Raw genomic sequence first — 21843 nt, 5'->3', positions numbered from 1 at the left:
ACACAATAACCTGTGTGTATCGTTTGCAAGTTAAAGGACAGCTCCAAACAAGAATCTTAAGTTTCAGTTTAGAGTGGTGGGATCCAGTGGACAAAATTATCCTTATGTTATGAATCGATCATTGGTTTAGCAACACTATTTTGACTTTGTAAAATCACACCACTCTACTCTACTGTAGTCCTGCTTGGATCAAAGACGCAGTCCCCTGAGAGGGGCAAGGTCCAAGTAAGGCAGTTATAGAGATTTTACAGTGTTGCTTTTTTCCCCCCCACTTTTTTTGTAAAAGCCAGTCGTAGTCATCATTTTTATCCCGGAGGAGTTAAAGCTGCTATTTGATCCCTTTAGGGAGATTTCCCTCAACCTTTTGTCCTGGTGATGCCTGCCCTCGAGACAAGGAGGACTTAGACACACTTGACATAGAATCTATCCCCTTTTTTCTCATACCATGAATATGTAAACCCAACACTTCACATTGCTGATATGGACCTGCTGTACTATGTACTTGAATGAAAATGGATCCGGTTTTCTTTGTATTGCTCTCCTCCAGTGATCATACTAGTCCTGGCACCCCCCCCCCCCATCCTTCCTGCCTGCACAGCCACTCAGTGTCCTGCTGTTTCTCCTCCCCCACCTCTCTGTGCCACCAAGAACAGAGGATATGTGATCGCTCATAAAAAGAAAAAAAAAAGGGGGAAAACAAAGTATTTTTAAGGTTATATCTATACACAAATGTTTTGCCTTTCATTTCCATTTTAAATTGAATGGGTTGTTCTACAAAGGTGAGGGTCTACAATCACTAAACACTCACACTTTCAAAAGTTGCATTCAAAAATAGCTTTTATTTTTTTTATACAAAATACAAAAATGTACACTTGGTTCTCCTTCTGATACACATACAAAAAGACATCTCTATCCATTCCATACAAAACAGCTTGAAAATACTATGAGCATGGAACTTGAAGATCCAAAACATACATAGTTAAGAGCATTGTACAACTGTTGTGCAACATACAGAATTGTCAATGGCTGTTTTGTATTTTTTTTTTCATTGAAGCTTTAAAAATCACCAGTTTTTGATACTAATTTGTATACATATACAGTATATAACCAAGCACGTTGCCGGTATATTACAAAGCATATATAAACAGTCCGATGTAAGCTGTTTATACAGTATGACAGTGGGCGTGTGATTACATAACAGGATATAAATATCACAGATCAACATTTGCTAAGGCCAATATGTCTTTGGATGAAATTCAATGCCTTGTAGTGTTTTCTTTCAACCTAACCTCCATGATATAACATTATCAGAAGGACCATGTTATGTGACCTCAGTTTATCAAATCCTTTGCTTGCCCTTGACTAGAATTGGCTTGACATGCATCTATCAGACCTTTAATTTGAATTTTTTTAAACTGCAAGCCTGTAAAAAAGTATGACAGTGAATTATTAGAGTGGACTTAATTTATCATATTGTGAAATAAAAAGTGCTTATATTAGCCGCCATCAACTAATCAGGTCAAGACCCCTTTCTCACAGGCTGACTCCACCAAGCGGATCCGCCTGCTCATCTGTCCAATGATCCCCGCTGGACAGGCAGATGACAAGTCTGTGTCCGCTCTGAATGTGCAGAGTGGACATGGTCAAAGCCTACTGTTCTATGGGGCAGTTGGATGTAAAACGGACCACCTATCCGTTTACACCCAATGGCCATTCAAATTGGACACATGAAACGGACGTGGAACCACATCAGTCTGTTTTTAGCATATAGGATCAGATGTTGGCAGGTGGTCCACCTACATGTCCATTTACACCCGTCGCTAAATACAATACAGGACAATAGAGGATCTAAAAAAACCAACAGGTGGACTCGACCAGTCAACTTGTGTGAAAGGGGCTTTAAACCCACAGAAATAAATAGGTAATGCATAGATGCCTAGAAACAACTTGCAACTCATGTTTTTTTTTTTTGTTTTTTTTTTTTAAGTGTTCCTTGGTCATCAGAGCAAGAGAAAAAAAAAAGTATTAACAGCTCTGGTCCCTGACATAGATGGTCTTTTCTGCAGGTTGAGAATTAATGGTTACTGTGAAAATAATTGTTTATTTAGGTGATTTTTATGCAAAACTGCTCAGTGAGTCCCTACTTGGTCTCTTGAGTGGCACTAAGATGTGATGACTAAGTAACAAAAATGTGGTGTTCGTGCTTAAATTATCTCATCTTGGATTTACCTGGAAAACCTGCATGGTTAGTGATATGCTGGGACATAAACGTTAAGAAATTCAGATCTAAAAAACAACAATTTAATAAAAAAAATACACTAGTATCCAACACCCCAAGCCATCACATGGGTATATTGCAGTCACCAGTGAAAGTATGCCAAGCCAATAAAGCAAGGTTCAGCCAACTGGGCATTTCAATTGTCCCAATCTCCCAGGTTTACTGTGCAGTAATGTCTAGAAGCTGCAGCATATAAAGTGGAATATTATTACGCCTGATTGCTGCTTGTGCATATACACTTTCAATATGGCGAATATTGGTTCTGGCCACTTTAAAAACATGTTTAGAAGCAATGATCAGAAATGAACAGCACTGAGCAGAAAAATGTACACGTATAAGCTATATTTTCCCAGGTATTACAGTTTTCTTGGTAAATTGCATATTGGCTTGACTTTTTTTGCTAGTTTGAACATTTTACAGTTAAAGAGAAAAGTGGGACAGTGCAGTAGAGATTGGCCCCATGGTTTAAATTGTATTAAAAAAAAATAGAGATTGTAAAATGTAAGCTACGTGTACAGCAATGCTGTCTGGTCTCCTATACCAATAGCTGCCCTGTGGCAATGGTTCCAACCACATTCTTAAAAAAAAAAAAAAAAAAAAAAGATAAATGCAGCATTCAATGGTGTAGCTGGTTACGTAAAGGGCCTCTGGTTTAAGGATAAAGGCTAGTCACTAATGAAGGTAGCCCAGGAACAGAAGTGCTAACCTAATTGAAGCTTTGCTGTGTACAGTGTTCATTAGTGCTAGCCTTCCAGGGACTGAATTTTTATGATCACTGACATTGTTATTCTAGCAGGCTGAGCAACATTGTTTTGTTGGTATAAACCCTTACACATTTAGGGTGTTAAAAAAGAAACCAAAAGGAAATCATTATGAGCAGATTCAGTGGTTTAAATAGCTTCTAGACATAAAAATTTGCAAATATTCTTTTTACAGACTTTTTTTTTCCAAAAATACTTTAATAAGAAGCCACTTGCTTTTAGAAAACAACAATAAGTGCAATTATCATTCCCATCACCACCAACATATGCATATACAGAATAACGAAGCTTATTCAACAAGGCAAACAGTGTGCAAAGTGCAGTAACCCATATCATGGATTCAACTGAAACCCAGCTGTTGACCAGTTCTGGCTGCTGTACTTGTACATCATCACCGCTCTTCGCACTGTTCGAGATGAACCCTGTAAGGGTTTCTTTACAGACATTGGTCACTTTGGAAAACCTTACATACAGCGTGTTTAAGATTGTCGGTCACTGATTAGTGTTTCTATGTATACCGCCAAATGGATTCAAGCACAGTGATAAGACAATACCTGAGACTTCTTCAAAAATTCATCCATTGTAAAGCAAACAACCTGTCTACCAAAACTATAGTGACATGGAAGAGCTGGCTTGAAAAATGGAAGAGCTGGCTTGAAAAATGGCAGAGCAGCAAATCCAATGATATTCACATCACTGCTATTTTTCATGGTGTAGAAAAGAGTTGAAAATGGATCTTTTTGAGAAGGTTGTGAAGAACGTTAGTCTCCAGACTCACAGATATGGCTGCACAGTAGGCATGATTTTGTAGTGAGCGGGTTTAAAGCTTTGCATCTATAGGCACTGCAAACAGTTAAACCAGCTTTGGATCATTCACTGAAGTCAGCCCTTGTACCCCACTGACTATAAAAATATATTGTTATGCTATAGAGGCCACACTCACACACAGGCGCATGTGGCAGCGTAAATTGCAAGCGTATTTCTGGACACAGGAGACAAAGCTGCAGCATACAGATGCCCATAGTAATCGCGTCTGTACATGAGAATACACTGTTCATGCCTACACGAGAATACACTGTACATGCCTAAACAGGTGCATCCCTTCACAAGCCACATTCAGAGATTTACACCCCTGCATGTGTTTACATAAGTATGGCATATGTCCGTGTACAGCTGTTCATTACTATGTACAGATGAATGCTGCAGCTGTGCCTCCCAGGCGTGGAAACGTGCCCCAATATACATTGTATTGCCCCATGCACCTGTGTGCATGAGACCCATTCCATTTAATTGTGATAATAAAGGCAACCATTGGGAGTCACAACATACTGACATCACTGGGAGCTCGCTGGATGCACCAAGCCTACATCTTCGTTATATAGATGCAGCTTATACTAGAAAATAGATTCAATACCTTCTTCACAAACTGTATAAAGCTGACATGCTTTGAAATCGCATACCGCCAAAAATACTATGCAATGTATGCCCACTATTTTACAGGGGGTGTTATATCCAAAACAATCTGTTTATTAAAAGTTAATTAATGAAATAACCATAAAAAGTTTTTGTAGTTAAATATGGGACTTGAATGTATAGAATGGGTTGGTTAAAATGTAGACCTTGAAGTGGTAAGCATTTATAACAATGTAGTGTTAAGACAATTAAAAAAAGTTTTCAACTGAAAGTGTACAGAACATATAATATAATGCTAGCTACCTGATCGTAAAACTGATCAATATCTGTTACTGCTAACATTACAAATACAGAGCAACAGGACTTCACTTGCTGCATGCTTAGTTGTAGTTTGGGATTTAATGATTATGCTTTCTGAAGCGGTCAATGAACAGTGTTCAAGCTTAGGAGAAAAAAAAAAAAAAAAAAAAAAAAAAAAAAAAAAGCTTTGCATCCACAAGGAAAACAAGTAGCTAAAAGTACCTTTTTTTTTTAAAGTTTGGAAAACTTTTGAACCACTATTAACTCATAAAAGACTACAATAAACTGTTGAAATCTGATTGCCCTGGGTTACAGCATACAGTTGACACGATGTTGTCAAATAAAACATTCTCTCCAATTCCTTTTTGTATGGGTTATTGCACTTTGCCCCATTAAACAAAGGCTCCTGTACCATTACTATAAGGGAGACAGATGTGAAAGGTATCAATGCAACTGCAGTTCAAAAACTAACTGCACCTTCTTAGCCAGCGCTGTACCACATACATTTAGCGCAAGACCCTTACAAAATGTTGGTTAACCTACTCTCCAAATGAAGTAAAATTTGTACGCAAACCCTAGCTTTTTTTTGTAATACTTTTCCATACACACTCACACATTTAATATGAGCTGTGATCATTCTCATGCGCTAGTAAAGTCTTGTATGGAGTGGCAGAAGTGGAGTAGTTAAGTTCTTGAATAATAAAGTTCAAGCAGAAGCTGCTGGTATCCTGGAGTGGGTAAATCGAGCCCTGGCGATTTAGAAGGTCACATGAAATGTGAGAGGACAAGAAAATACACTGTAATACGTTTCTACTGGTGGATCACTGGATTAAAGCATATAGTCTCATTGGAGATGTGGGTAACATCATAAATTACAGTTGTAGAAAAAAGAAGAAAGTGCATGCTGCAGAAAAAAAGGGGAAGGGGGCAGGCAGATCTAGTAACCCCAAAGACGTTAATCATTATGTCATATATTAACTGACAAGATTGGTAGCAAAAGATCAATCAGTAAAAACTGTTTATTAGATACCAAAGCAGTTGGCATGAGCTAGTTCTCGGAAACTGCTCATTTAAAAGGTCTTGTTTTCTCAGTCTTCTTCATCTGCTGCTTTTCCAACATGAAGATCTGGTTCTATCAAGATGCAAGGCTGTTCGATATCAGATACCACAAATGACGACAAGTGTCACTGACAAAGAACCAAGTAGTGTTAAAATGAGGTATTTGCTTGTCCTAGATAAGCGTTTTAGAACTTTCCTTAGAACACAGGTTCTTCTACAAAACCATCCTTATTTGGACAAGCAATCAGTATAATAGAACCAGTGTAAGATCACCACTGGGAGATCAATGGCCAAAGTTGGGAGTCCTGGTCCATTTAAAAAAAAAAAAGTAGCAGAAAGAAGAACTGGACTACAAATCCCACCTTCACTTTTAGGTCCAGTGACTGGATATTGTTCTTATTGTTAGTCGTACCTTTGATATGGAGTGTACGCTCCTTATTACAACCAGCTAAGAAAGATTATGACATCCTTCAAGCCACCTTGTGCAATTTAAACCGGCCTTCCATTCTAGCAGTGTCTGCTTTATAGGCCAAGTTCAACACATTCAGACAGGTGAGCTCCACTAGGTAATGTGCCCATTCTCAGTGATTTAGGTCCTGAGATAAAATAAAATGACTCCTAACCGAAAAAGATGCATTACACTGTCTGTGAGGAGCCTCGTTTGCTTATTAGGACTTCCAACAGCCGGAGTTTGGCCTTCATGTGTTTATACTCGTTGTACTCTTCTGCCATTGGAGAGCGGTCTTCCTTTTGAACATTTCTAGGGAAATAAAGATTATATGAAGTGGATATGCATTTGAAAAGGTAAAAAAACCCTCCAAAAAAACCCCCAAAAACACAACCCCCCCAAAAATAAACTCTTTTCCAGTCTTTTGTGCATGAAATTGCTGTCATGATATCAGGAAAGAAAAACTTTTGAACTAAGAATGATAATTCTATTTGACACAAGAGATAATGGCCTTAATTTGGACATGGGATTGCTCAATCATTATCCCACATTTTTATGACTCCCTCTGCGAGTGTTGTTCTTTCCCCCCACTCCCCCAGTCTTTGCTTTTGCTTTGCTGTGTCTTATCTCTAGGCTAACCGTAGGCTGGTGTTTCTTTCTGCTTTTTTTTTTTTTTCCTCAATCCCCATATATCTTCTAACATTCTGCTAAAACTTTGTAATAGTACTGCTTGGACCTTGATGAAGGGGACACTCCCCGAAAGCTTGTCCTCAAAATTGAATGTTAGTGCAAATAAAAAGTATCATGGACAGTGCTGAATTGTTTGTCATGATATGGAAATTAACCTCTGCTATGGCTAAATTACATATGAATATTCAGGAGTTGGGCATGATCGTCTTTAAAAAGTTGATATATCCAAAAAAGAAAAGAATTTTAAAGCATTTATTTATTCTGACATCTGAAAATAATGCGATTGGGTTGAGGCTTCTGCATGAGAAACAATTACTAACCCAATCACTATTCCTTGACTAACCCCGAATTTTAAAGCTTAAAGCTGTATTAAACCCCAAACCAAAAAAGTAACATTGCAGCTTACCAATCATTAGATGTGGTGGCTGCATTAGTTTTCTATTCTTAGACAACAGAGTAAAAAAAAAAAAAAAAAAAAAAAGGACTGTCACCTGGTGATACTGTTAAATGGTTTGTCTCAATGCTATAACTGCTATATATGCAGGAGAATTTGTTCTTTTGGAAACACACTTACTGGCCAGATCACCAGATGAAAATGAAGAAAGCAAGCCTAAGAAGCCTGTCAAACTCTGAGACGCAGACAGCAGTATGTGACCAGGGATGAATTTCCAGAATGCAATTAGTCTGTATTCTGGGTGTTTGTCTCTGGCTGCATACTACCTTAAACGTTTATTCAGCTAGGGGCACCGTCAGACCACAGCAGCTCAGGAACTCTTGTGGTAAGATTCTTGGCCAGAAAGTCCTGGTTCTGATAAAGATCCAACACAAAGTATAAGCCTATGACAAACCGTGGGAAACACTCAGATTGGATTTGATGTTATTTACTTTAAAATATATGAAAAAACTATGAAATAATAAACTGGGTGCCAGGAGAGTGCCATAGTATTTTTTTTTTTACACTTTTGATAGCTTGTGGCATTCTTATTACCCGGGGCTGAACAATTAAAGCACTAGAAGGAGCAGTAAAATAACAAAGCCTGACATGACAAACAGCCCTACAGTTTTGTACTGACAGATGAAACAAGCCCGAAGCTTATACACCGCAGAGAGAAAAGCAAACAGTACAGAGACACTAATTAGAATGAACATGATGCCTGTTCAGAATGCAGAATGGCACAGACAGGTTGTTCAAGTGGCAGCATGAATGTATTGTACAGCAATAAATTCTCAACATAAAATGCCTGCTGAGTGACCTGCTTACATCCAATTCACTCACCTTCCATTTTGCCTAAAAAAGTTGTCTTCAAAATCTCGCAGTTTCTTCCTGATCCTCTTTTTTTCTTCCCTTGCTTCTTGTAGCTGTTCTATAAGTTCTGGCCTGTATGCAGAACATATTCCAAAATTAAACTCATGTAAATGTACACTTGTGTTCTGCAACGTTCCAGTGAATACTAGCTGGTGACTGGTGACTGGTGTCATGGGGTAAGCTGTACATGGAAATAACATTAATATCTGGGCTAGAATTCTACTTCTTGGTCTAAACCGTAATGAGTCTCAGCCTGCATTTACGCTTTGCCTTCCTTAATAATGTAGTGTAAAACTGCTCCCAGGAACAAGAAGAGTCACCCAATGCAGCTGACAACAGCCATATTGGTTACACTCATATCTATAAGGGCTTTTAGACACCCACTGAGTGATGAAAACATTAGGCCCCATTCACACTTAAGCGTTTTTGAGCTTCGAGCTATAATTCGCTCGAGGAGAAAAAAAAAATTATTCTCAATGGAGGTGGTTCACATCTCCACCCCAAGTTGCCTGAAGCTCAAACAAGTTTCTGTTGCTCAAATCGGGCAGACATACACGTTTTTGAGCGTTTTTAGTTACATAGAAATTTAATGGAAACGTGCGATTAGCACGCATTGTTACGCATTTTCTGCTCAAATAAAAAAAATAAGTAAATACATTATGAACAACAATAATAATAATAATATTATTAATAATAAACACCCAAACCCAACCAAAAAAAAATAAAAAATAGTGTGTTAGGGTGGTAATTATATTTTATTTAAATTTAGGGGTTAATCATTATATTATTCATTTAATTTATTTTAATTTTATTTGTGTATTTATTTTACATTTATTCATTTACTATTCTTATTATTATTAACACCCTATTTATAACAAAAACATCAATAAATAGGACAATAAAATTAACCCCCTAATCCTTATCATAACCTTAACTCTAACCCTTTACTGTAAACAAAAAAACAAAAACAAAAACAAAAAAAAGATAAAAATGAAGAAATAGAAGCCGATGGAAAAGCTGAAAAACCTAACAAATTATGCAACTGGTGATATTTTTCACTATTGGCTAGTAAAGGCCAAAGCTCAAAAACACCTAAAAAACACTGTAGGAATACGCGCAAAAAAAAAAAAAAAAAAAACGCATTAAAAAAAAAATCACATAGCAAGACACATGGAAAGTGCTTAAAGACGCTATGCTCAAGTATGAATCCAGCCTTAACACTTATAGTGATTGTCCTTCCCCTAGTAGTGCGGGCACTGCTCCCCTACCAAAAAATAACCTCTACACCAACAAAACCCAGCAAGGTCAGCTCTGTGCAGCACTCAGAAAATGCTGTCCTCAGGGTGATCAAATGAGGCCTGTGAGTCAGGGAAAATCTTACCCCATTCCAATAGTCCTTGCTTAACCTTTTTAATGCAAAAACATATTAGGTGTTAAAATCCAACATACACAGATGCAGAGTGGAGATTGCCCAGCCCAAGGTCTTGAGTAGTCTTTGGTGGGGTTTTGTCATCAACTGGAGACACAAAACCATCAGCTTCATCCTCAAGTTGATCCAAGAAGCTTCGTACGCTGAAACCTGGCTTCATAGTTACTGCAAAATCATTGTTTACATTGCCATCATCTTCAGAACCTTCTTCTTCCTCCTACAGATACAATCATCAGGGGAGAGTTTTATATTAATCTGCAACCAGGTGAACAATGTCAATGCAAACTCGTGGATAAGCCGTAAAACACCAATAGCTCACTGCAAACCAAATTAATAAAGCACAATCTCTAGGTCAGTTAGTGAAACAATTTATGAGCCAAAATTGCTGTTTTGTAGAAACGGTGTCAAAAAGCAATAAACAAATGTAACAGCAAAAATGTTGTAACACTTAGAAACCAATAAAAATATATATATATTAAAAAAAAAAATAAAAGTCTTTAACCAATTTCTAGTCCTGCAGCTTCATAAAATAGTTTGATTGATGCTTTCCTCCTCGAGAACTTCAACCTTCATAGACATGGGAAACTAGATCTATCAACATGGGTTAATTAATCCATCTGTTAAATGTGAATTTTGTTGACTAAACTTTGTCTTTGTAACATGAGATGAAGACAGAAGATGAAAACCGGACATATCATGCCTGCAAAGTCTATCTAAACAAAAATGTTCTAATCCAAAAAAAAAAAAAGTTAAAAGAAAAGCATAGCCAAAACTGTACAAATTTCTAATTAACTGAACAAATATTATTCAGTTGTAGATGAAAGCTGTGCCATGATACTGAGGGCTGTAACATTTATTACATGATCTGGTCCCAGACCACCTGAAAATGTACTTTTTTTTTATTCAGAAGCAAAAAGATGCAGGAAAGTGTTGGGTTTATAGCCAAAAAGCACTTTTCTCTCTGGCTCCCACTCCCATTACCAAATATAAAGACCAGCTGAAATAAAAGTTGGTGGAACAGTGACTGCAACCAAACACATACAGTCACTGTTCCGGTATTCTGACAGCTGCCAGTACCGGCTGTCAGGATACAATAGATAGAAGAGAAAATTCTATCATCTACAGTTAGGATGGATATGAGAATCTATATTTTCCGGTTCAGCATACAGAATATAGATTGTACAGAGTCTGAAAGGGGTGATAGAGGAGCACAGGTCATAATTCCTCTACTTCCTCTTCACATCGTAGCAATATCAGGAAGCAGAGCAGGGGAGTAGATATTTTACACTAATGGTCAGTCAGATGCTTTTATCGCAGCTTATTAAACTAGCCTTTGCGATTTACTTTCATGGCCACTTCTCACTGTGCTGCAATGAGAAGCAGGAGAATGTCTTCTCTGCTTCTCATCGCAGCTTCATTAACTACTCCAAGGAGGGGTAAGCCATGATAATTGTCCTGGCTTAGCTCTGCTTAATAAGCATACATCACAGTGTGGAGGAGAAATTTGCATTTCGCATTAAAATGCAAACGAATTGAATGTGTGTTAATAATCACAAATATCTAGTGGGGAATAAAAAAAAGAAATTCACAGGAATACCAGTCTTAAAGGATAAGTTCACCTTCTATACCATGTTACATCCATAATTAGGGTGTAACAATGTTACTGATGCAGCAACCCCATTGTGACAGTGGCCTGTGGATCTTCTCCCCACATCCACTGTCACAATTTAAAAAACAAACAAAAAAAAAGTGGCTGTGTGGTGCTCTGCCCACCCGGCCGCGTTATTCATTCATAGAGTTCTGTGAATGGGAGAACTAAAACTGCTGTAAGCCATTACGGCTGATGGCTTGTAAATAGCAATTAACTACTTGGACATAGATAAGCACTCTAGTTCATCGATTCATCCTGTCATTCAGTAACTGCTTGCCTGTACAAGATGACAGTCTGCAGTAGCCTTGCATTGCACCCCTGATATGCTGATCAGGGGTGCAATGCTTTACAGGCTAACAAAAAAAAAAATAAAACAATTATGAATACACTTTTTTTTACCTGCAAAAAGATGTGCATTTATTATTTTTTTTTTAAAAAAGGTGACATTGGCCTTTAACTTTATTAATCTGTTTCTGAAAGTGACCCAGTGATCGACATAGAAGATCGACATAAAAAAAACAGAAAAAAAAAAATCAAGTATTTTATGCTTACCTGAAAGAGTGTTTTCCTTGTTTAACATTTTTTTGCCATTTGCAATGTGCCTGTGAACATGCTAGAAACATTGACTACTCCAGTAAGTGTTCATTCCTTAGCACAGCCGAATCCCTAAGCCATGTCATAGCCATCCCCTCATCTGGGAGTGTCTAAATACTCTCTATGCTGATCCAGCTCAACCAATCACCTCCCTACATAAATGTTTATGCAACTGCAGTGGGGGGAGCAAAGAGAATACTATAGACCAGGGGTGTCAAATTGGCTGCCCTCTAGCTGTTGCAAAACTACAAGTCCCATCATGCCTCTGCCTTTGGGAGTCATGCTTGTAACTGTCAATCTTGCAATGCCTCATGGGACTGTAGTTTGGCAACAGCTGGAGGGCCACCAATTTGACACCTGTGACAGAGAGTCACTTGAGTGACTGCTCGGAGTCTGCTGAAATTACATTCAAGATGGTGTCTCCCAGTAGCAATCTCAGGCCTTTTGAATATCTACACGAGGGAGGCTTTTACAGGCAAAAACCATGCCTAAAATACATTAAATGCACATTTAATCTTGGGGAAAGGTTTTTGTTGAAATAAAATGGTCTGGAGAAAGGGTCTCTTTAAAGATGTGACCCCAAACATCTGCATCTGACTAACATCTACAGTCCTCAAAAAAAGTTAATAATTTCCATGGCTTGTACTTTATTTTTTAAACCTACTTGAACAAGCAAACATTAGATCTTTATTAAAACAGTGCGCACAGAGAACAGTGATTTACTTGAATAACACAAGTAAAAAATTGCTTTTTCAATCATCTAAAAATATCAACAGATGTAAGGATATACTGTGGAAAAACCAACTACAGCTTAGGCATCAAAAACTTGTATTGCCAACTGAAGCAGAAATTACTTGTAGGCATTTTGTAAACTGCCCACCAGTCTCTGATATTGGTTCCTGTTCAAAATTCCTTTCTTTTCAAGCTATTCCTTGATTGATTTGCTAGTTTGCTTCTTCTGTTGAAAAATGTATTTCCAGTTCACCGTCAACGTTTGGAAGGATGACATCTAATTCTCATTAAGCACACTTTCATATGATGCAGAATGTATAGATGACTTGATGACTGCAAGCTGCCCGTGCCTGAAGCAACCCAAAACCATAACATTTGCACCACTGTGCAGTCAGTTCTGGACAGCCTAGTAGCTGTTTGAAATCTACGCCACTTTACAATATTTTCTATACAATGGAATGACTGATTTCAGATCATTTGGTCGTCTTTTAAAATCCCTTGCCAGACTCCTAAGCATCCAGAACCTCCTTCCTGTGTGCCTTGGAGAGATCCACTGATCTCTGCTATTGATATGGTGTCATCATGCCAAGAGAGCACCAGACCCTAGGGGGTTTATTTACTAAAGCTGGAGAGTCCAAAATCAGACTCCCTTCTGCATAGAAACCAATCAGCTTCCAGGTTTCATTGCCAAAGCTTCATTGAACAAGCTGAGGTTAGAAGCTGATTGGTTTCTATGCAGAAGGGAGTCTGATTTTGGACTCTCCAGCTTTAGTAAATAAACCCCTAGATGTCTGAGGTTTAAATAAGACATGTTCTACCTGCATACTCCCTTCAAGTGGTTCTAATCACTGGCACCTAAACTGGAACACCAGATTCATGAATTTAGAGTGGTGGTAAATGCAGGGGTATACTTCTTCCATATAACAAATTAGCATTTGTGTTAATTTAGACCCTGAAAATGAATGCACCATGTCACTTTTATGCATCACTTGTTCAAGTATATATTATCTTTAACTGTAGGTAATCTGTTTGCTTGTTCAATTATTTCTATGGGGTGTTCAAACTTTTAAAAAACCCTTTAAAAAGTACCATCTAAACCAAGGTATGAACAAGGTAAATGGGACCAGAGGTCTCTGTTAATATAATAAAAAAAAAAAAAACCAGACATTTCCTGTAAGTAGCCAGGGATCACAGTACTTTTATTATCATCAAAGGGGAAAAAAATAAAAAATCAAAAGGTAAATATTTTGGTACATATGCTACCTGGCTCCTGGATTTGTACAGCCTTAGTGCAAAATCTACATTGTTCATTCCATCCTAAACATTTTGACAGAAGTTAAAAAAAAAGGGGAGGGGGGAGAGTGATCCAGGTAAGATTAGCATGCATACAACATACCATTTTTTTTGGATGAACACACATAAGACAATCATACGATAATGAAGCGGCCTGGAAGGAAAACTTTTTTTCTTCTAAACCACCAATATTTAAAGCAGTGAGTAAATTATACAGTTCAGCAAAGATAAGTGCAAGATAAACAAAGTAGGAAGCAAAATCATAGAAAATAAAAAGCAAGAAGCTGTGAAAATCATCCCAAACTCTGAACACAAAAGTCAACGCAATCGGAGCGATGGGCACGTATGGAAGCTCATAGACAACCGTCGGGACTCAAGCAGCTATTGATTTTTGAGAAGCACCACAAGGAATCAAGGCAGCGATTACAAGGGCACAATCAGTATTAAAGGGGTTGATTGCTTGGAGGGGTTTTGATGCAGATTTAGCAGTTATTTGTCATTAGCAGCTGAAGTCTTAGGTTTACCTCCTTGAAGAAGGATGCTGTTTCACCCTCGATTATTGGCTGCAGCAAAGGACTTCTCCGCTTGCTCGAGGGGGATCCCTGTGATGAGTGTTAACAAGTATGTTACACCAGAAATCCCTGTCTATCAAACATCCCGAACTTAACAACTATAGCATCTACTGTGCCAATCAGGACTGGCAGAAACACTATGCAGAGTATTCTAAAGCCTAACAGAGATGATGTACTAGTATTAGAAGCTAGCGTTTAAAAGCATATCGAGTTCGTATGCAGAGGGTATAGGCAATATTGAAAACTAGTTTATACACAAACTTTCATCCTTACATATTATACCTTGCCAAGAAAAACTAACCTATGCAGATACATAGGTGTTCAGCTAAAACTACACACAAATGGGCTAAAAAAAAAAAAAAAAATTGTTTGAGGCAATGCATTATTTTACTGCATATCCTTTCAAAAACACTTTCATAATCTTATGACAGCCAAATTGGTCTCTGCCAAGTGCATTTCATAGCAGACAACCACTCAGTCTTACGAAAGTGAAGCCCATGGGGTACTACACTTTGTAACACCAAAACAAATGGGTATGTCTGTTTCTCACAGTAAATCAGGAATTTGTTAATGCATTCTAAATACCTCCTGTTTTAGTTATCACCGCTGGTCCAACAGGCTGTTTGGAAAAAAGAAAAAAAAGAAAAAAAAAAAAAACAGAGTAAATCCAGGATTTACTCTTCCTAAACTATATTCGATTGTACGAGTGGAATTCTTGAGTGACTGAAAGTTTAATCCAAATAATAACCTGACATCAAGAAGGTCATTAGGATTGTGCCAAATGGTTTTTTCAATGTCACTCATCCAAGCTTCTCTCAGAGCAAGTGTACATGTAGTTCACATTCTTCAAGTGCTTCTCCAGTTTAGTCTTTTAAAAAGGATTAAACGGCCACTATGGACACAGGTCCTATTTTAGGCATCATTTGCACAAATATTTTATTGCTTAATTCAACAGGAGAGGAAGAATGCAACAACACTTCAAGTACTGTAAATTTTTAACAAGCAAAAAAATAGAACAACCCGAATATTATTCAACCTGTTTTAGGAAACAACATACACATTGTGCCACCATAGCACTACCATGTCTTAATCATTTATACAAATAAAGTGACACTAAATTCTGATTAAAAAAATATCAAAGTAGGTATCCATAACTCAAAAAGCACCTTCCATTGAAAGCCTCCTCCAAATTACTTTTTTGTCATCGGACTTCCTGAGGGTGGTAACATTTGTCTTTCTCCATGGTCCCATTGTACGCAGAAACTCAGCCACCCTCTCTTGCTTGCTCCCGAGATGGACTAGGGAATATGGACAGCTAGATTTGTAGTGTGCATAAAGCAGTGTACATGACTGCAACTAACATGCACTGCTTGTTACAAACTTAAGTGACGGGAACAAGGAAGATTGAGAGCACTGAGTATGTTAAAATAAAGACAGACAGTAAATAACAATTTAATAAAAAATTGCTTACAGGGCCATTAAGTAGTGGATGTGTATGGATGATTTTTGATAGAACAACGATATAATTTAGTGTCACTTTAAATATGTCACCGTATACATATCATTCAGATTTATAATGCTACTATACCACTGAAAAATTGATATACATGTCCGTGTGTTCTTACAGGTCTTGGAGTTTCATAATGTGTGCTACAACAATTAGGGGAGGATAGAGAGGGAAAGGGAGCAGACAAGGCTAGAAAAGGAGAGGGCAAGGAGAAAAGCCAAAGAAAAGAGAGAAAGGATGGAGGGAAAGGATAGCAAGTGGGTGGAGCCGAACATTAAGGTTCAACATGCTCACTTGTGAAGCATCGGAGATTTATAGCAAGACAGAAAAGAAAAACTGGAGATGTAATTGCTGAAATTCTGGGGTGCTGTCATCCTATTTTCTTAATTACTTGGTCATCGACCAAAAGCAAGCTTGTGCGGTTGAGTGTTTAAATGCCTGCTATGGGCCAAGTCAGTGACTCAAATAATGAAGGAAGGACAAGGATGACAGCACCGCATACTTTCAGCAGTGGTAGCTTCAATATTTCTGTTCTACTAGGTTCCTTTTAGGATGTCAGTGTGTTTTAAACCACCATAGTCTACCCAAAATAGACACTCTAACCAAAAATATAAAAAATGTCTGTTTTTGAAGTACAGAAACATGAAAACAGTAACATGGAGCATATGAGGTGTGCCCAGTGTGCAGAGAAACGTGTTAATTTGTAAAAGAACCCATGTCCACCAGGGAATTATCTTTGGAACAGAAATGATCTCTAGTCTCTCCAGTAAGCATTTTTACACAATTCAAAATCAAACATGAAACCCAGTAAGGGCCCTCTCTTATGGTCAATTTCAGTACAATTCATTACTTTACATGACATATATTTTTACAGAGGAGTATTGCTCTAAAGGAGGCATTTATGGCAGAGTGATCAACAGCTCCATACCACACTGTAATGTCAGCCTGAATTTTATATGAAACAATGAAAAGCAGGCTGTGGTGTTTAGCTTGCCGTGTCCCATGGAGTTCTCACTTCTTAACATGAGTGGAGGAAAGGACGGTCAAGCTGGTAGAGCACTAAGCACTCTGATGTCCTTTATAACTGTGCAATGTATTATTTTTAAATCACTGCTTCATAAAAAGAAAAAAAAAAAAAAAACCCTAAATATATTAACATCTATGTGTAAATTTCTACTGTAAAATGTATCTAATTTGTGTGTATGATGTGGTCTCTGTCTAGTGCTAAATATGCACAAATATTTTAACCAATGATAAACCTAAAACCGGGATAATCCCATGGAAAAGCAATCCAATAAACGATTAGAATAATGGAATTTTAAGCTGCAGGTATCCCAAATATGTTAGTCCTATGAGACCACCGACAGCAATAATGAAGCAGCTGCACTCAGTGTCTATACTTAGGCAAAGCATTCTTTGCAGTTATCAGAACAAATACATTTTTGGTAAAGTTTTGGTTTGCAAGTTTGGTTTAGGAATTTGTGACAATCCCCTGCACCAAACATCAGCAACCTCAGCCTGTCAAAGATAAAATTAAAGGATAAGTTCACTATTTAAAAAAAAAAAAAAAAAAAAAAAAAAGCAAACAAAAAAAATGCACATCTTTTTGCAGGTTAAAAAAAAATGTGCAGGTATTTTTTTTTTTTTTTTTTTTTTTTTTTTAACCAGGAGCCTAGAAAGCATTGCACCCACAAGACTCCTGCAGACCTGCCTGTATATCTGTGTGCTCATACCTCGTATGAACAGGGAGATATACACAGACAGTAGGATAGCACCGTGGCAGTTCATTGAAAGCTAAAAGCCAACAGCAGCAAAGCCTGTTGGGGCTTGTAGTTTTTCACGCACATAATTCTGTGAAGACTACCCCCCTTAGCTAGCTGTAACACTGCAGTGGAGCGGGCAGCAGCTCTGGCAGTGGGAATATGGAAACCTGTTAGATGTTCCACCTGTTTTTTTGGGTGGAACATGTAACAAAGGTGAACTTGAAGGTGAACTTTATTTGTGCCATTTAATTTACCAACAATGGTAATAGAAGAAGCAAAGTGGTAGTGAGGTGATCATTTGTAGGGTTACTAGAGAACTAACAGAAAACTGGAAACTATATAAAATATTACAGGTGTTACATTTAAAGAGACCCTGTTAATCTGTCCTACAGAGCAAAGGGAACAAGCCTCCTGATAGACCAACCTCCACAGCAGATTATACTTGCCGATCTGCATACTTTTGGAGAATTTACCCCAAAAGAGCAGGGCCTCTGGAAATTGGGGACAAGCATGTGATCTTTCCCCATAAGAGTGCTGAGCAGTCACCCACCAGGCCTCGACACTCTCACCTGGCAGCACAAAGACTTTCATCTACCTGGATACGCTCTGATACCATCTGCCCTAAGATCTTACCCAGGGTGCACTTCTGCAGCAAGAATGTGGCGAGGGAGCATGGGAGTGCAGGGTGGGGTGTGGGCTATCACTTCTACAGGTGACAGCATTTCTTTACCAAATACAATGTGTTATTAAACTGATTTTAAAATGAGTACTTCTGTCTGAAGAATCTAGGTTATCTTGCTAAAACCTGATCTGTGGCAGTGCAAACTCCAGTCAGGTTTGGTCAACATTGACAAACAACTATATTATGTAGAATTGTAAATGGCTCTTATAAAATAGTGGACACACATTTAACTCCAAAGCGCTCAATGCTTGACTGGAAAGAATTCCATAGAGTCAGATTCCTTACAAGTGCGTCCAGACATTTCATGAGTGCCGTGCACACAAGAGATATAATGACTGCACCATAAGTCATTATATCTCTTGTATATCTATTGAGCTTAAAACAAAGACTACCTACTTAAATATTTACCAGCTAGCTGTGTTGTATAACTAATCAAGGAGAAGTTTTTTTTTCTCTATACACCAACTAAATAGTGACAATGCCAAGCTCAATTCCCATTAAAGAAACAGAAATGCACAACAAATGCTGTAAATGAGAACAAGTCTGAGTGCAATGGCTGCACAAGATATACAAACAGGAACTTGACTTACAATGACTGGTATGGTATTTGCTCGATAGAGAATCTGCTTGAACAGCCTGTATCGGTCGTACAACGGCTTCATTACCTGCCTCTCGCTCTTTGTTATCTGAAAAATAAATAAATACAAAGTTGCAAGGTTAATGCTCCAAAGTCGGCAGCTCAAAATACTTTTATTTTATTATCACAGTGATTATTGTTCACAAACACGCTCTGAACGTTTTTAGTTCTGTAGGACCTGAAACAAACTTTCACTGCCAGAAAAAAAAAAAAAAAAAGGGAGGAAGTGACAGCGCAGTGGTTTCATGGGCTTTGTGTTGTGGCGAGCAGCCAAGGTTTATTGAAATATAGGGTAGGCATTTGCAATTGCTGGTATCTGTTTTAATAGTGTTACAGATTTTTTCATACTGCATTATAATTCATGTAGGTCATCTTATCAGACTCCTAATCTACAGGTAAAAGGAAAGCATACAAGTTAACCAAGGGCACAGTGTGGCAGATTTATGTGCTGGAACCCCCCTACTGACAGAAGGCACCAGTGCCACATTTACAGTTGCCTTATATGTCTGTCGTGGCGTTTTGTACCTCATAATTTAAGCAAGGATAGCGGCTACTACTGGGACTACTACTACGTAAACCTGTGATACAGGCACATTTATACAATGACACCTAACATTTACAAACACGAGGACGACAGGCTCACTATGGCAATCTTTGATCATGTGAGACCACTTTGTACAATACATCATACGTCTTCCCCAAAGACCATTTCTCTCTAATATGATATGCTGAACTTAAAAGTGCAAGATCACCTAAATCAGGGGTGAGCAACCTGTGAGAGGTTGAGATCTACCCAAAAACAACTGAATGTGATCAAAGATCACTGGGGTTAGGTGTTTTTTTGTTTTTAAAGAAATTAACTAGCAAGGCATAACTAAATAGTAAGGAAAAGTTAGAAAAATATAATGAAAGAAATGTTACCATAAAAATATAAACTTTGCCTACCCTAAAAGTGAACAGTGTTGGTCAGTAGAGCAGTGGACAGTGTGTGGATGATGTCAGTAGGGCAGGCAGGGGCATCATTTACTGGAACTGATCCCTGATATTTTCCTCCTTAACTACTTGCCAACCGCAGATAGCCGAATGACGGCTACACTGCGGCCGGCCAGTTCTGGAAGGGAGTCATATGACGTCCTCCCAGAACGCGCTCTCCTGCGCACCCAGCGATCTCCATGATCGCTGTGTCCTACGGACACAGCTGATCACGTGATGTGGTAAAAGGCCAACCACAGCGGCCCTTAACCACGTGATCAGCCGTGTCCAATGACATGCTGATGACCGGGAAATGCAATTGCAGGTTCTCGGCTGCACGCTGTCAGAGCGTGAGGAAAGTACTGCCGAGAACCGGCAGTTGTCAGAGCGGGGATCGGCACTGATCATCAGGGCACTGATGATCAGTGCCCAGCAGTGCCACCCACCTGTGCCCAGCAGTGCACCCTCCTGTGCCACACACCTGTGCCCAGAAGTGCCACCCACCTGTGCCCACCAGTGCTGCCAGTCAGTGCCACCAGTCAGTGCCCAGCAGTTGCGCCAGTCAATGCCTATCAGTGCCGCAAGTCAGTGCCCAGCAGTGATGCCAGTCAGTGCCACCTATCTATGACATCTTCATGCTGCCTATCCATGCCACCTCATTAGTGCTGCCTATCAGTGCCCATCAGTGCTTCCTATCAGTGCCACCTCATCAACGCACATCAGTGAAGGAGAAAAAATTACCGGTTTGAAAATTGTTTATAATAGAAACAAAGAAACTTTTTTTTTTTGCAATTTTTTTGTTTATAGCGCAAAAAGTAAAGTGCCCAGCAGCGATTAAATACCACCAAAAGAAAGCTCTATTTGTGAGAAAAAAAAATTATAAAAATTTCATACGGGTACAATCTTGCATGACCGCACAATTGTCAAAGTGCGACAGCGCTGAAAGCTGAAAATTGGCCTGGTAAGGAAGGGGGTATAAGTGCCTGGTAGGCAAGTGGTTAAGCAACTGAATACCAGCAGGAGGAATAGGAGGAGATGCCAGCTGCTGCAGGGGGAAAATACTGGGGAGGAATAGGAGGAGATGCCAGCGGCTGCAGGGGGAAAATACTGGGGATCGGTTCCAGTCAATTATACTCCCGCTACCCCTCCTCTCCAGGTTCTGTGGGTTGGTAAGGAAGGGACGTGATCTATCAGTCGATGGGTAGGTTGTGATTGACAGGTTGCCAACCCCCCAACCTAAACAGAGTTTACCAGTTCTGTATTCAGACTTTTCATGTGGTCCATGTTTTGTCGCTCTCTCCATAAGAATACTGGGCACTCTTATCCATCCACCTATGCTCCAGAAAGGAAATCCACAACACATACACCGTTGGCGAGGCCAAGGGACATGTTTGAGAATATAACATCTGTGGCATGATATAAACAAAACAGCGCTTTTTGATTTTTAAATTAAAACCAAAATTGTGCCAGATTAATTACCAAAAGTCCCAGGAGATGGGCTGCACTGTTTTATATATACATTCAAGTGGTAGAAAACTAGTTTGTTTTATGCACTAAGACTGCACGTTTGAAAGAAAACCCATAAAAAAAAAAAAAATAGTGGATGTTAATGCAGCAATAAGATTTTTTTTTTCTTTAATGAGCTTGATATACATACATTTAGCATGTACTGTACAATCTGACCTAAGACTGAACATCACGTTTGCAAGAAAACCCATAAAAAATAAATAGTGAATGTTTGTGCATCAAGCTTATT

The 21843-nt window shown here is 38.6% G+C and overlaps 1 protein-coding gene across 4 annotated transcripts in view; it reads right to left on the bottom strand.

Moving 5' to 3' along the window:
- Positions 1-819: 819 nt before the first annotated feature.
- The window catches only part of FAM13A (family with sequence similarity 13 member A), a 270449-nt gene continuing 249425 nt past the window's right edge, over positions 820-21843 (bottom strand). For 3 of the 4 annotated variants that reach the window (XM_089652312.1, XM_089652311.1, XM_089652309.1), the window contains 5 exons: positions 19069-19164; positions 14479-14556; positions 9705-9901; positions 8226-8327; positions 820-6571 (listed from right to left, as the gene is read on the bottom strand). In XM_089652312.1, the coding sequence (XP_089508438.1) occupies positions 6448-6571; positions 8226-8327; positions 9705-9901; positions 14479-14556; positions 19069-19164 (597 nt within the window). In that variant the 3' untranslated portion in view covers positions 820-6447. The remainder of the gene's footprint in view (positions 6572-8225; positions 8328-9704; positions 9902-14478; positions 14557-19068; positions 19165-21843) is intronic. The other variant, XM_089652310.1, reaches the window with a different exon arrangement.

The sequence above is a fragment of the Staurois parvus genome, unplaced genomic scaffold (genome assembly GCF_062004578.1).
Source record: "Staurois parvus isolate SC_StPar_1 unplaced genomic scaffold, SC_StPar_1.0 ptg000679l, whole genome shotgun sequence".
Lineage (NCBI taxonomy): Eukaryota > Metazoa > Chordata > Amphibia > Anura > Ranidae > Staurois > Staurois parvus.
Note: the sequence above shows the minus strand (reverse complement) of the source record. Positions and strands in the feature narration are given on the sequence as shown.